We start from the raw sequence: 15,061 nt of genomic DNA on the forward strand, positions 1-15,061 counted from the left end.
GACCAGGCTGACAATTTAGTAACATGATGATTAGATTTCAGGGCCTCAGAACACTCCTTGACACCATTTTTCCTAATATAGATGCAGCCTATATATCCTTTTCCAGATCAAAGCACATTAAAGCCTCATAATTTGATAGCAAGTAAGTTACAAACATAGAATTAAAATCCTCTTTCCCTGCTTAGCACATGCATAATGTAGCAGGGATGGGATTTGAGATGCAAACAAATTGTAAAATGCACAGAATCAGACCTGTGACTTGGGCATTATACTTATAAAGTGATAAAGAAGAATGCATATAAATACCCATCTTGGAAATGGAAGACAATATTAAGAAGAGAACTCTCATAAAATATTTCCCTCCAGACCTTCTGTGAAAACTACATTGTCATCTTGGAGAACCCTAGTAGAGCTCCTAGACCTGTGCTTGCACATCATAAAGGGAAATTTCATCAGGTCCTTCAGTGCGTGGTAACCCCAGAGCACAACTGCCTCTTCTAAACAGTGTTTCTTTATCATTATGGGTTTGTACTACTAGCTTAACATCCCTTGCTTTACCATTTGGTGGAAGATTTGAACTAACAGAAGGGAACAAGAAATATAACCCAGAAACATGTGCTTTGCTCAATTACAGACAAAGATGTTAAACCACAATAATGTTCCCCACATAACAAAAAACAGTGAGATGTTCACATCCTAAAAAAACAGCTGCACATACAGGTGTCTGCACCAGATGCTTTCCTAAGCACAATGTGATAAAAGTGATTATTCCTCACTCAACAGACAACAATCCCTAAGCAGGGTATTTAAAGGAGGATGATGATATTGCAGATGATTAGGAGCCCCATGCCTTACACACAAAGCAATGTTTAAGAGGGTGAAGCTGAGAACCATCTGTCCTTTACACATGGGCCTAGGATTTTATTTGTGAATTCATCATAATGATGGGCAGTTTTCAGTCTGATTTCTCAGGAGAGATCCTACTCAGTAAGAAAATGATTAGGGATTAAATGACTTATCTCTGGTTTTAACAGGTGGTAGCTTGCCGAGGATCGTACAGGAACATGGGCAACAGAATCTAATACCTTACCAATGGATGTTTTTGCGAGGAGTGAAGGACTAGCCTGGTCTTGCCCCAAAGGATGCATATAGTGTGTTTTCCTACCTTTGGACTTCCTGTCATGGTAGCTCCTGCCTCGATAATGGTGGCCACTGTCTGTGTACAAATTCTCAAGATCCTCTTGCCAGGAGTCTGGGTTAAAGTGTTTGAGCAGATCCTCCACTGTGTCAAATGCAGCAATGGTCTGATCCAGTGCTTCTGCTGTGAGCGTAGGGTCAGTCACTGATGGAGAGGGATAGGATACCCCCTAAGAGTGACATACATCTCAGTGTACTTGGAATAAATTACAGCACCACTTAAAACAATTGAAAACAATTACTGAGAAGCTTGTCTCATTATTGACTGAAACAGCTACTTTGGGCCATCTTTTGAAGTCCTTAGCTGGGTCAAGCTTTGTTATGCCTGTGTTTTCTTTTGCAAGGAGAAGAGACATCAAGGAATTCCCCAGCAAATCCCAGAGCAGAAGCAAGGAGTGGAAGCACTGCCACTGCTTGCACTGTCAACATGCTCACCCACTCCTCAAAAGGGACAATGGTTTGCACATATACAAAGATGTAATGGAAAAGTCTTCTGAAACCACTGTGATGGCCAAGACCACAGAACGGAGGTGCCTTGTGGTGCAGGGATGGTGCCTTCACAGCTCCGCCAGCTCTGTTGGTAAATCCATAACAGGCAAAACAGAAACCACAGCAGAGAAAGACAAAGGCAACAAGTCCATTAGATTGTCTTTTTTTCCTGGTCCATTTGGACAATACATTTGGCTTTGTTAAAGACTTGAAAAGATGGCCCTTCATTCCCAAGAATTAAATGTGTTATGAAATACCAATGAATGACAATTCTCCCACCATATTAGCAAAAATACAAGTTACTAAGGAAACGAGAAAAAACACGGATCTCAGCAACGTAACAATGAATATTGGAATTACACAGTGATATCCTCACAATTATATCATAATACCAAATGGAATATTATTTCCAACCAGGAAGAGCCAAGTACCATTCTCTGAGCATATTTGGTTCCCACCGAACTTGTGGCAAACTTGACTTTGACAGAAAGATTGCAGCAAATTCATTTTTACTGGTGAGGACTTTAAACAATTTATAACCTTAAATTTTTACTATAATCTTATAATTTTAATAATCATTATTTAGACTCAGAATATACCCTACCCTGATACCACTTTGTCCCCTTTCGAACCACAAAGACTCATAGTATGTGTAAAACATGTGCAAGAAAAACTGTTAGTGCAGATCTGTTACTTTCTGAAGAACCACAATCAAAATAACTGATTTTGCCCAACAAGAAGCACGATATAACACAAGAGCTCTGTTTGGATTTTGGTCTTAAAACATCGGGGGAAAAGCCCTGGAAACGCTCTTCTCTCACAAAAACCCAGCTTTGAAGTAAAGTAGCAGAAATATGCCATTTAAAATTAATGGCTCCCAAAAATAATTTTTTGCCTCATCTCCCAAGTAAATGCATACATGAAACTATTAATCTTTGTGATTATCTTCACTCGGTTGGTCAGTAATGGAAAGGCCAACCCATTTGAGTAAAGTTACTCACTTGTTTGCAGGATTGTGTCCTTCAATGCTTACTGAAAAAGTTTTAAAGAATATATGTCTTTTAAAATAAAACTTTTGTCTTTAAGTTGTATCATAAAATTAACAATCCTTTATATTTTACTGCATATGTTTGCTGAAAGTAGGGACAGTCCAAATTATTGAAAACAAGAAAGAGAAGAAATAGAAAACATTACAATGGTGCAGTCAAGAAAGCATAGCTGCACTTTACTGCTTATTGCCAACAGCACAAGAAGTTTCAGAGGACCCACTTGTGACTGCAATGCCTCTACATTGCAGTGCTAAATAAGACACAGTGCAGATGGCCGTAAAAATTCATGACCCACTAAAAAGGAAAGCATACCTTAAAGCATCTCTCCTGACTTCTAAGTGGCTTGGAATACAGACTGCCAGAGAGACGGGAGCCCCAGGAGATGAAAAGCTCACACCAGCAAAGTGAACACAGCATTGTTACCTAAAACAATGCTGCAGGAAAGACTCTGCTGTAGGTGGGTATCATGCAATGTGCTAACACAGTTACTGAAGTCACAAAAGAAAAATGCATCCAAATGCTACTTGCTTATTGAGGAGAGCTCAGTGGAGCTCATGGCTTGTTTGTGACTGGAGCCCAACAGGGAAACACCAGTCCCCAGCTACCTTTCAAAAATGAGGGAGATGGTGCAAGGATGCTGAAGAAACAGCTGCATAAAAATCAGGCCATAGGTGTGTGGCTTAGACGATGCGAGAGTTTTTGGCACGTTTTCAACTCTGCGTTTCATTACAGAACCGCAGGTCAGGCTGTGAATTTGCAGCGCATTTCAAACTCATACAGGCAGCAGGGATTCCCCTTTTTCTTTTCATATAAAAGCTCCTACTCAAGAGATTTGTGCAACCTCATTCACATACAGAAGAAAGCTTAACTTTTTCTTGGTGACAGCCAAATCAAGAGGAATTATTTCAACAGCTCAGATAACCTACTGGCAGCGACATCATGTGACAGGCCCAAAAGCAACTTCAAAGCTGCCAACCCAACTGCCTCTCTTTTGCCCTGCCAAGAATGAGGCACTAGCTTTAGAAGAGCTTGTGCTCATCGTAATCTGGCTTCTGAGATCACATCCAAAGACAGAGCAAGAGGAAGAGTGAAACGCTAGAAGCAGTTAAGAGCAAGGATTTTCCACATTATGTACCTCTTCTATGTTTCTTAAAAGCATTGAACACATTTTTAATTTCACGGGACAAAAAAATATCTTTTTTGTCAGCGTTTTTACCCTTAACTTCTAATCCTCCATTCAGTTATATTTTCTATCTGCACTGTGAAGCTGACAGGCAGTTCAATGTGCATCACAGTTGTTTGTTGGTCATAACATTACTTCACAAATAATGGAATTTTGCTTCCTTCTTTTTCTGGGTTTGCAATGCAGGTTGAAGGGCAGAAGTATTGGTTTTAGCTTTCTGAGAAAAAAAAAAAGAAACCCAAGAAATATGGTTCTGTGATACGACATCAGACAAGGAAGAATAAACTTCTCACCCTCAAATTTTCATTTTGAGAGTTGTAAGTGCATTACAACTTCAGGTCCTAAAATGAGTCTTTGGGTTGCCTGTGGGTTTGAGGAGCAAAACTTAGATCTGCCATGCTGAGTGTCAGCAGAGCAGTATGTCATCTTGTCAGCAACCACAGGTCTGAGTTTGCCCTTCTGACTCTCACGAGCACAGCAGAATCCCTGAACTTTTCTCTCCTGAGGATTCGTATGTCCTCAGACTTTTTTTTTGGTGCCTTTGGGAAAAATTACTCAACCTCTCTACCTTATTTTCCCTGAGGATAAGAAAGGGCTAGAGGGTACAATGCATGACCAGTGGAAGTAGGTATGCTTTATTAGATAGGGGATGGAATGGGAAAACCAATGAAACTAGGGTTCCGCTTCTGGTTTAGCTGTAGGTTTCCATGGGACCTCAGGCATCAGCTTGCTACCTGTAATATTTGTACTGAAATTTCCTGCCTGTAATACATTACCAACAACTTTTCAGAAACAAATAGATGTGAAAGATAAATAAACTTTTTTTCCAATAGGAAAAGAATACTGGATTATTGTTTGGATCATTGTGCGGCTTATCATGTTAAGGACGATGACTAACATGGCGTTTACCATATACTTGATCTCATTTTCAGAGTTACCTGATGAGGGAGCCCTAGGCTTACATTTGCAAACATCAGCCTACCATATTTATAAACAAAATATTCTATCATCACATAGTTTTTTTTTTCCAACCCCATATTAAAATGAAAAATTAGTTTATGTCTTTCAGTAAAGCAGTGTTTCAGCATCTCCTGCTTGGCACATCCAGTAGATCTCAGCCCTGCTCAGGACTTTCAGCACAATTAGTTCAAGGCTATCAATGCATCGTATCATGAAGGGCAAGTGTCATTTGCAATCTCAAGGGTAAACACGAATGAGACTGGTTTAACTTCTTTCAATTTTGGCAATACAGAATTTTCTCTCTACTTGCTGTCTGGCTTGGACAATAATCGGTAGAATTTACCTGTATTTTATTTACTGCTCCTCCACTGGAAGCTACTGTAACAAAGGTGCCATCACTAAACCCTCTTCCATGAATGCTCCAAGCATTGGCCTCAAGTCTGGTTTGAGTGCTTATCCTCATCTCATGTGTTTTAACAGGAGTTCGTAAGAGCTGTGACATGGTGCTGACCGGCCAGCAGAGCACACAGTAGAGGACTGCCTGTATCACGAATTCTGCTGCTACACTTAACTTTACTTGGGAAATGAAAGAGGGGACAGATTTTTGGCCAATGACACAAATCAAATGTAATGAAGAGCAAAGAGAAAAATACTGGATTGCTTGTATTCTTTCTTTTTTTTCCCCCCAAGTTGCAATTCACTGCTGAATATGGAGACTTCAGATACAATATTTTATTACAAACACTTAAAAAAATCTCAGGATTGACAATGAAAAGCTAGATCTATTTTCTTGTCTTCTATTTAGGTCAAGACATTCTACAACTGAAAATTGTAAGGAGTTTATCTTGTACTTTCATCTCAGCAGGATATTTGAAAACAAGAAAGGTTTCCTAATGGCTATGTCATGTGGTTACAATGGTTGATGGCATATCCTGAGTCTTTTCTCCTTAAAAACACACTAGTTTACTCTTGTATGAGTTAGATAAACACTTATTTCATCCTCTGCCAAAGGTGAATATAGATTTCCTCTGTGCAGCTGCTATTTTAGCAAGTTTGATTCAAGTCATCCTACCAATCCATCCATGGACAAAATAGTAATAAATTACTTACTGAGACAGAGCTTGTGACTGACTCCCAGTTGGTTTCTGAGGCTGCATGCTGGAAATCATCCTAAGGGGAAAAATCCACAGGAAAAATCACCATTAAGACGATGTCCTAAATTAAATAAAGAACCTAGAAAATATCTCAGCATTCAACATCTGTCACTTTTTTCAACCCTCTTTAATGCAAAAAGCCCTTGCAAATTTTCACTCCTAAATAATGCTGCTTGCATTCAGGTTCCTCCTTTTTCACTGTTTGTAAACTAGCTCCTTGTAAGCTCGCTGGGGCAAGGCTGGTATTATTATTATTTGCAATAAGATACACGCTGCTTTGCATAGCAGGACCATTGCATTTACCTTCCAACATAAATACTGAACACCACCTCTGTATGTCTACAGAGCATTAGTGTTGTTCTCCAAATGAATCCATTCTGGAAAGAATGTGGACATGCTAATATGCTAGTACTACTTAGCCAAGGTGAAAAACAGGGAAATCTAATGCACTTGAAATGTAGTCCTAACACAACTGTACTGCTTTTGGTGCTTGTGCTGAACAGGACTTCCTTATCTCTGCAAAGCACTGAATGGCACTATGTCCTTTACATCAAAAAACACAGCCACAGCACATTCACATTAGAAGTGTCATCGCACAAAAACCCTGGGCATTTATGATTAATTTGAGCACAGGGATGGGATTCATCTCCTCTACCTTTGAACATCTACAAAGCAAACATCTAGTCTAGTTGCTCTTGCTTTCATTTACAGTCAACTAAAACTAGCATTTTTAGGGTACAAATTATCCTATCGATTCTAGAAGCTTAATTTGGGATGACACTGCATCCTAAAAATGCTTTTTTCTCTCCTTTTTCTACAAAGGGAGCCTGGGAAGACTAGCGCAGATACAGATATCAAAACTGTAGATATTGACATGTGGTCATCTGAATCCCAATCCACTTCTCTAATGAGTGATGGACAATCATTACTTAAATAATGAAGAAGCCATTTCTTTAATCTTTTGGGTTTTACTCATTTCCAACTGGAATAATGAAACTATGAAAAATAGGCAGCATTACAGAATGGTTACTAAACTCACACATGCAGTGAACAGCTGATGATTGGCATGAATAGGCAGGTAAGGAAAGCAGACTGAAAGTGACAGCATACCAAGATTTTCATTTCTAATAACAGAATTTGCAACGAAAGGATTTAAAGAAGATGGATCAATGTCTGGGCTCACCATTTTACACTTACTCAGTATCACCTACACAATATCTAAGTTGGCAACTGAAAGGGAAAATGGAAGGGTAGCTGCTTAGCTGATGCTCTCTAGACTCAATGCTGCATTGGTTCATACATATATGCATATTTTCAGTTATTTCATAGGAATACAAAAGGAAAAATTGACCACATAATTTGTTAATTAATAAAATTCTCCTTTAGTCAAGAAGGACCAGAGCTGCTTTCAGATCCAGACTCGATAAACGTGTTATTTTAATGCTTTTCATTTGCTAGAGAAAATATTCCAATATCCCAAAAGTCACAAGATTGTTTAATCAATACTGTTACTGTTTTTTCTTCCTTAAAATGTTCCTTTCTCTCAAATTTGAGGCAGCAAAACCATAGTGATTTCTTCCGTGCTTCAGATTAGTAGAAGTTAAGAAACCCCATAACACTATAGTGTCACTAAGAGACCATTGAAACTGCAGGGTTGTTAAAACATTAATAATTAAAGTGGTCATTTTCTTCTAGGAGTACAGAAGCAAAAAATTATTGGTGAAATTTTTAATGCACTTTTCTTTTTTAATAAACAGTAAAGAGATCTGCAAATGCTATCATCAGGTCATAAATAATTCAGGAGAAATGGGCTACCTTGGCCACATTCTCTACGCATTTGGTTGCCCGGCTCTTGACAAGCCACGATTTAAAGTACATAAAAATGGGTTTGTAAAGCTCATGGATCCTCTGGTAATGGTTGCCAGTTGCAAAACTTGGAAATCATTTCCCCTCTGTTATTAGCTTTCATTTAGCACTTCCAGAAAAAAGTGGCATTGAGTTCTGAGGCATTATTTTAAAAGAGGAACAATCTGCCTCATTGAATGTCTGGAGAAGACTGTAGACAAGAAACAATTTTGTGTTTGAAGTGATGGTCCCCTTGTGTTATCTAATTGTAGACATCAAAACTGTTTCTTTGGTCTATGATTCTTTGAGATGGTTGATGCCAGGGAATCCCTCCAAAACCCTGATATAGACGTGTACCACCTGCTTCTTGGATCTCAAACCTGATGACTGCACATTTTGACTCTGTGATTATATTTCATCTGCATAGACTATTCACAACTATATGGCTTTGTTCCACCATCACTCAAGGCAGCTGCAGTCATTCTTGGCTTCTTGGAGCCTTCAACCTCTACAGTTTGAAGATTATTATTATCTATGGCTTCTGCTTGTAGCTATTTCAAGTAATAATATCAAAGTGGTTCTCATCGTTACAGAACCCTCTCCTCCTTTCTCACCATTGTCCCTAGCAGAACCTGAAGGACAAATCTATTTTCAGTGCTCTCTATTAAATTCATACTACTTTGTTTTTATGAATTTGCATATGATCACATGGCTATTGTTTTCTTCATTACTTAAAGTGACATTAAAACTTTTAGTTAAAACATTAAAAAAAAAACACATCTTTTTTAACTGAATACTGGAAAAAACAGGGTGGTAATAATTTGACTACATCACCCTGACAACAGTGCTTTTATTTTTGTATGTGTGTCATGGTAACATAACAACATTACCTGAGACTTCAGCAAAGCATTGCATTAACAGTTGTACAAGCAGCAAAAACACAGGTAAAGCAAACCAACCACCTTCTGATAGCAGCTACTTTTATTGAGGAAAAATTACTTCCTTACCTCAACTTCCAAAATTACACCTCAGCATGGCAAATCCTGAGCCAGTCCTTAGAGTTAAATATGTATGGACATTGATATATTGTTCTTGGCTCTGTTTCAGACAAAGATAAGCTACTCTCTCCTTCACAGACTGACTTTGTCTGCAGCCTGTCTCCCACCACTGATCTCCAGTAAGTGGCAAAGAGTCATGGGGAATACTCTGTTTCACCTAGGGCTTTCACAAGTGGCGATCATGAGGCAAAATCACTGCTGTCAAGGATATATGAGACTGCAGAGCCTAGTTGCTGAGGAAGATGGTTTGCAGCCTGGGGGTCTATGACCTGCAGCAGCACAGGTTCTGCTGAGCTCAAGCCGTGTGGTTTGGCAGGGTCAGCAGGAACATGGAGGCATCAGGGATGAGGCTGGGAAGATCACCAGTTTGAGAAGCATGTTGTCCATGACTCACTTTGCTGTACCAGAAACATGGCAAAACATGTCGGTCCTCCCAACAATGCTGAATTACTGCCTGGACCTCAAATTAAAAGCAAGAAGCACTTTCTAACATTTCTGTGATTCTTGCTTTTTTACATACTTTATCACTGTAGTCCAGCCTTTTGTCATCTTGGTGCTTGACATCTATGAGGTATGATGCCCGGGATAGGGATTAACCTCCACAAGACGGGCACAACACACTGGCAGCTGTCTCCAGTGAAAAGAAACAGCTCCATATCTCTATAAGCTCCTCTCTGAACTTTCTCCTAATCTGCAGGTCCCTGGGGTAATGTGATTAGGTTTGTTAAAAGATTGTCTGCCAAAACAACTATGGCTAATGAAAGCTGAAGTGATGCTCTCCACTTCAGGGAGCAGGAGGGGTTCACAAGAGAGTTGTGGTTAAGAAGAGCCCAGACAGCATCCTACACTGACATTTAGGGCCTACCCTGTTTAATAAGGTCCTCTGCTGGAGGAGCAACCTTCTCTACTGTGACCCTGTCATGAGAGTGGAAGAGAAGTGAGGGGGGAAAGGTAAAAATGCAGGCATGTTCTTGGGGCAAGTAAACATGAGAAAGAGGAAGATAGAAACAAACTAAGGAAAAATGAACATAGAGAAGATGAATGTGTTGGGCTCTGTCTGTGATCACCTCATTCGCGGTATTTAGATGCCATAGCTGTAACCTATACAACAGCTTCTAGAAGTTTGCAGAGGAACAGGGCTAAGGGATGTACTGAGGCACAAAGGAGATTCTGCAAAACCACATCAGAGGTGAAATGGGGCATGTTCAAAGAGGTCCCAGTGAAGAAACAAAAAGAAGTCAGAATCTCTCACTGGAACATAGGAATTAGGGACGAGGACAGTAGAAGGTCTTTAAGGAAAACCTAGGGTGTATTATAACTTGAAGAAAAAGAGATTAAATTATCCTCACATGTAGATTACGAAAAGAAAGCTCAGTGAGAGCTATTTTTGAACTGTGTCAACATGCATCTATTGCATTCAGAGCTGTTTGTGGACAAGTAGCTGATAAGCAGATAAACTTGTAGTTAGTAATAAGAAATTAAAATAATCTGGAAATAAGGTCTTTCTTTTTTCCCCTGTAACAAGCAATAGTACCAATATTTTCTCTGAACATTGAATTTATAGATATTACATTTTATATACAAAGCAGCAGGTATTTCAATCAAATAAAACCCAAACTCAGGACACACTGTGTAACATCAACAGTGTTAGATAAGTAAGAGGCAAAAGAAAAGTCATAGATCATTTTTAAAAAGTGCTGTGATAGCTATTCAAGTTTGTACGCTTCCACTGATTAATTATAATGTCTCATGTGGCATTTTAGCACACCCCAATTTCTATTCTTAAAGATAAATAAACACATAGAGATGTACACTTTGAAATAGCTTTTTCTTTTACCATAATTCCAGTTCATCACATTGGTAGGTTTCATTTTCATATCAGAATGGTATTTATTACCACTTGTCCTAAGGATCTTGAAGGATACCTGTTTTCCTACAGCAGGCTACTCACTAGGAAGTCAGAGGCTGTATTTTATTTACTTACAGTAATGCCCAAACCACTGCTTTGTTCAGTTCTGGTGACCAGGCTTTAAAATAAAAGATGCTGAATTTGGAAACCATGCAACAATTACCTGTAACCTGGAAATCATGCCTTGTAATGAAACACTAAGTGGAGGCCAGTGTTTTTCAAGAAGGTTAGAGGTACCTTAACCTTGTCTCTCCAGATAAGAACCTGTAGTTAGCTACAAGAGACATTTCTAATGTTAACAAGCTCTTTTATCTAGCAGTGCAAGCGTTTAACAAAATCAGATGTCTGTAATCTGAAAGCAGTAATATTCAAACTGGAAGGACGAGCATATTTTACCACTAATGACAACTATTACTGGAACAGATAAGAAATGAACAAATAACTTTAACCGTATTGATTTTTCCTTTGTATTTTTTGGTGCAGTCCCATAAAGGCAGGCCATCCATGACACCACTATTTTAAAGTCAGTAACAAAAGGTCAGACAGCCACCAAAGTGTCTGATCCAAATGTGATAGTATGATTCTTGCCCTTTAAAAAAAGACATAAATTGAGTTTCTGAAGCCCAGTTGCCACTACATATCAGTAACTACAACCTTATCAGTTATGACTAAGTTAATAGTAGTGCAAAATGACATATAAAATCACTCTGATTTGTTCTGACACATTTACTAGCTCTAACTGAATGGGAAGCACCAGATACTTAAAATTTCAAAAGTTTAAGGCTGTAATAATGATTTAGGTTAACTGCAGTTTGATACATTTATGAAAAGTTGAAGTAAAACTGAAGCAGAAAAATATATTCAATAACAGTTATGTTTCGTCAATACTTCTCTTCATCCTTCACCTAGTTTTGGAATTAGGCATTCCTGGGTGCATATTATGAGTGCCCAAGACATTGACATTTAAATCTCTCTAAAAGGTCAGATAATATTGCTCAAATGAGACAATAGCCATGCCTTTTAAAAATCAGATGTCATCTAACAGTACGCTGCCCACGAGCACCCTGTTTGATGCACATGCCCACAAGAGAGTGCACAGGACTTCATGGCTATGCTGTGCCAATTGTGTATTACCTTTAATTTTTCTATTTGTCACAGAGACCTGTCCTTGTATCTCCATGTACAAGGGTTTTAATTTGCTAATAGCTACTCTGGTGCATACTGCAGTTAAGCAACTGTAAACAAAATATAAATCAACTAACATTCATTGGAAATACTCTGCAATCCCTCCTTTGTCATTTTTACCTGAATGGCAAATTTTACTTCTGCAGTTGAACACTGTGACACAAAACTTGAAAGGCTCTTCCAGGTCATCACTTCCAAAACCCTGATTGGTTGGCTATTTCCAAGCTAAATTTATCTTTATTGCACTTATGTAAGTGTCAGCTTTGTCCTTTCCTTCCTCTCCTGAGTTTGCTTCCTGCAGTACTTCTGAAGAGATGTTATATCCTCTCTCAGCACCCGTTTTATTGGACTAAGCAAGCCAAGTTGTCTTGGCCCTCAGTAAGAAATGTCCTCTTTTCCCCCGACTGTCCCATAGCTGTTCCCTGTATACAGTCCAAGAAAGATGTGGTTGCTCCATACTACGCGAACCAAAACTGTACAAAGTATTCCAGAAAAGATGCAACTACCGCCTCACTGTACTATGCCTAGTACACCCAGAAACTTTCTTCTCCCCACTTTGCCAACCAGTGAGATGCCATTTAACAGCAAATGTTTTTGTTACTAATCTCTACGTGAGTGACCTCTTTGCTCTTTTTGGGCTGTTGCATTTCACCGCAAATCAGTTCTCCAGTGCTTAAGGTCACCCAGTTCTCTCCAATACTCTGATCTTCCCATTCACGAGCAGTGTACTTCAGCTCTGTGTGTGCTGCAAAAGCCATTAAAATGCTACTCTGACAGGTTGTGCTCTGGTCCCTGAAAAAAAATTAAAATAAAACCGATCGTAAAACCAATGCTTTAGAAACTCCCATTAGTGAGCTCTACCTAGCTGGATACTCCCTTTTGCATTACAGCACACTGTCTCCCCTTTGACTGCCTCGTGGCTCTTTTATTAATTGCCATCTCCTCCAGTGTAAGTGATTGTTTACTGCATGGCACCAGATGAGATGGCCCTCTGATGTCCAATTAGATTTGCTATACAGCATCTCCTTCCTCTCCAGACTAGTTTTTTTTTCTAGTTTCCTGTATCTTTAACCACCTTCTCTGCTGACAAGTGCCATGTAAGCTTTCTAGGTCAGACTAATGAGTGTACAGTTGCCCTGGCCACCTCCTGCCATTGACGTTATAGACTGCCACTGCATTCGCTGTTTCCATGTTAGCCCTGGCTCACCTTATCACTATCCAAGGATGCAGGCCAGGTGTGTTAAGCTAAAACTGCAGCTGCTCCCTGCTCCGTTTATATTACTGTTGTGTGGAAAGGGAGACCTGCTTTCAGCAGTGACCCTGTCCCTTATGGTCTGCAGTGCCCATCTCTTGGCAGTGACAGTAGAGGGTGCTTAAGGCAATCGAGCTCCTTGCTCACCTTGGTTCAATGTCTAAGCACACCTGGGCCTTGGTGCCAGCCCATTTTGCAGAGCCTGCTGGTCCCACTGTGATGCCTCACGCTGGCTCTGCCAGGGCGGTGGGGAGCAGACATCAAGAGGGGTCCTGGTCATTGCGATGCTGCACATCAAAATGGTGTCGGGGAGCTGCCAGGTGGAAAAGAGCTTGGGAGGAGTGACCCCAGGAGCCAAAAACTCACTCCTAGGTCAGAGTCCAGTGCCCTTGAGAGGACTTTGGTGAACTTCTGCCATGCTGACTGACAGGTTTTTGGAAGCAGCCTCCCTGGTAATAGGTGAATCCGCCCTGAGCAGAATTGAAAAAGCTGACATTTCACTTGCCCGGCAGTGTCCAGGTGGGCAAAAAAGTCTTCCAGAGTTAACAGAAGGCAGTGACAGCTGGTTATTTCAGGTCCTCCTTCTTGGTGACTCATACCAAACGGGAATATACTGAGAGGCACCAGTACTAGGGGCAGAAGGGAACATATTAATGAAATAAAACCTCCTCAGAGCTAGCTATTAATTTTCTCTTTTCCACTTCAGTGTCTACCTATTTTTTATAGATTTAAGCATACTCTAGAATCAGTGGAAAATAATCATTAACAAATATTGCCTAATTTAATTTAATATTCTAAGTTTTCCGCTGTTCTACTAGGAGGATCTGCTAAGTGCTATGACATGCACGCTCACTTTTTCAGATGTGATTTGGGAGAAACATGGGAGGAATAATAATAATAATGAAAAACTCTAATGGAGCTAAGCAAATTTAATTCCAACACTGAGGACACAATGTAAAAAGGTACTGGTAAGGGACATCAGCTGTCCTAGCAGCAATCCCAGTCTATTGATTTTTTGTGAAGGATCCATTTGTTTTTGAGCTCTCCCACATGATGCTGTTTAATTCTGCAGTAAGCATGCAGCAGGAGCATGTGTTATGTTTCACAGATGATGCAAAGCAAAACAATTTGTTCACCCTCCTGCTTTGACTGGAAGGCATTGCATTTTCTAGGACAACAAAAAAGGATTGCTAGACAAACTTTCTAAGATGATAATAATCATATAAATAGCAGGAATACATAATATCTGAAGAATTACAAAAACTGTTTTTCTTAGCTTTTCCAGGTTTTTCACTGGGTCAAAGGCAGTTATTTATTGCAAACAGCACAGGATACTGCTAATTGGGAATTTCTTTTAACTTAAGTTTCATCAAAAAGCTAGAGTAAGGAAAAGAAAACTATTCAGACTGGACTTCCAGCCCCAGAACTATTCCTAAAAAATGCCATTGCTGTTAAAGCTAAATACAAGTACTTTAGCAACAGTCACATTTTTAATTTCTCTTAAGCATTATTCTTACAAATATAAATTATAAGTAACACTATGAATGAAGACTAGATAAAAAGAAAACACCTTATATTTGCATCATTCTTGTAAACAATCTGACTAAACCATTTTATCAGTTTTGGGATCAGCTTACCAAAAGCCAAGCCAGCCAAATTGAGACCACGATCTCAGGCCAGAATTAGTGTGAGACACTTTTTATTTAAATTCTGACTAAATACAAGCATAACCAAATAGACAAGGATGGCTGTAGAATTATAATAGGCTAAATATTTTTTA

At 39.4% G+C, this 15,061-nt stretch overlaps 1 protein-coding gene across 2 annotated transcripts in view; it reads right to left on the reverse strand.

Moving 5' to 3' along the window:
• The window catches only part of PDGFD (platelet derived growth factor D), a 142,908-nt gene that overhangs the window by 27,304 nt on the left and 100,543 nt on the right, over positions 1–15,061 (reverse strand). For both annotated transcript variants that reach the window (XM_075081991.1, XM_075081986.1), the window contains exons 4-5: positions 5,989–6,048; positions 1,166–1,367 (exon numbers count right to left, since the gene is read on the reverse strand). In XM_075081991.1, the coding sequence (XP_074938092.1) occupies positions 1,166–1,367; positions 5,989–6,048 (262 nt within the window). The remainder of the gene's footprint in view (positions 1–1,165; positions 1,368–5,988; positions 6,049–15,061) is intronic.

The sequence above is a fragment of the Phalacrocorax aristotelis genome, chromosome 1, assembly GCF_949628215.1.
Source record: "Phalacrocorax aristotelis chromosome 1, bGulAri2.1, whole genome shotgun sequence".
Classification (NCBI taxonomy): Eukaryota; Metazoa; Chordata; class Aves; order Suliformes; family Phalacrocoracidae; genus Phalacrocorax; species Phalacrocorax aristotelis.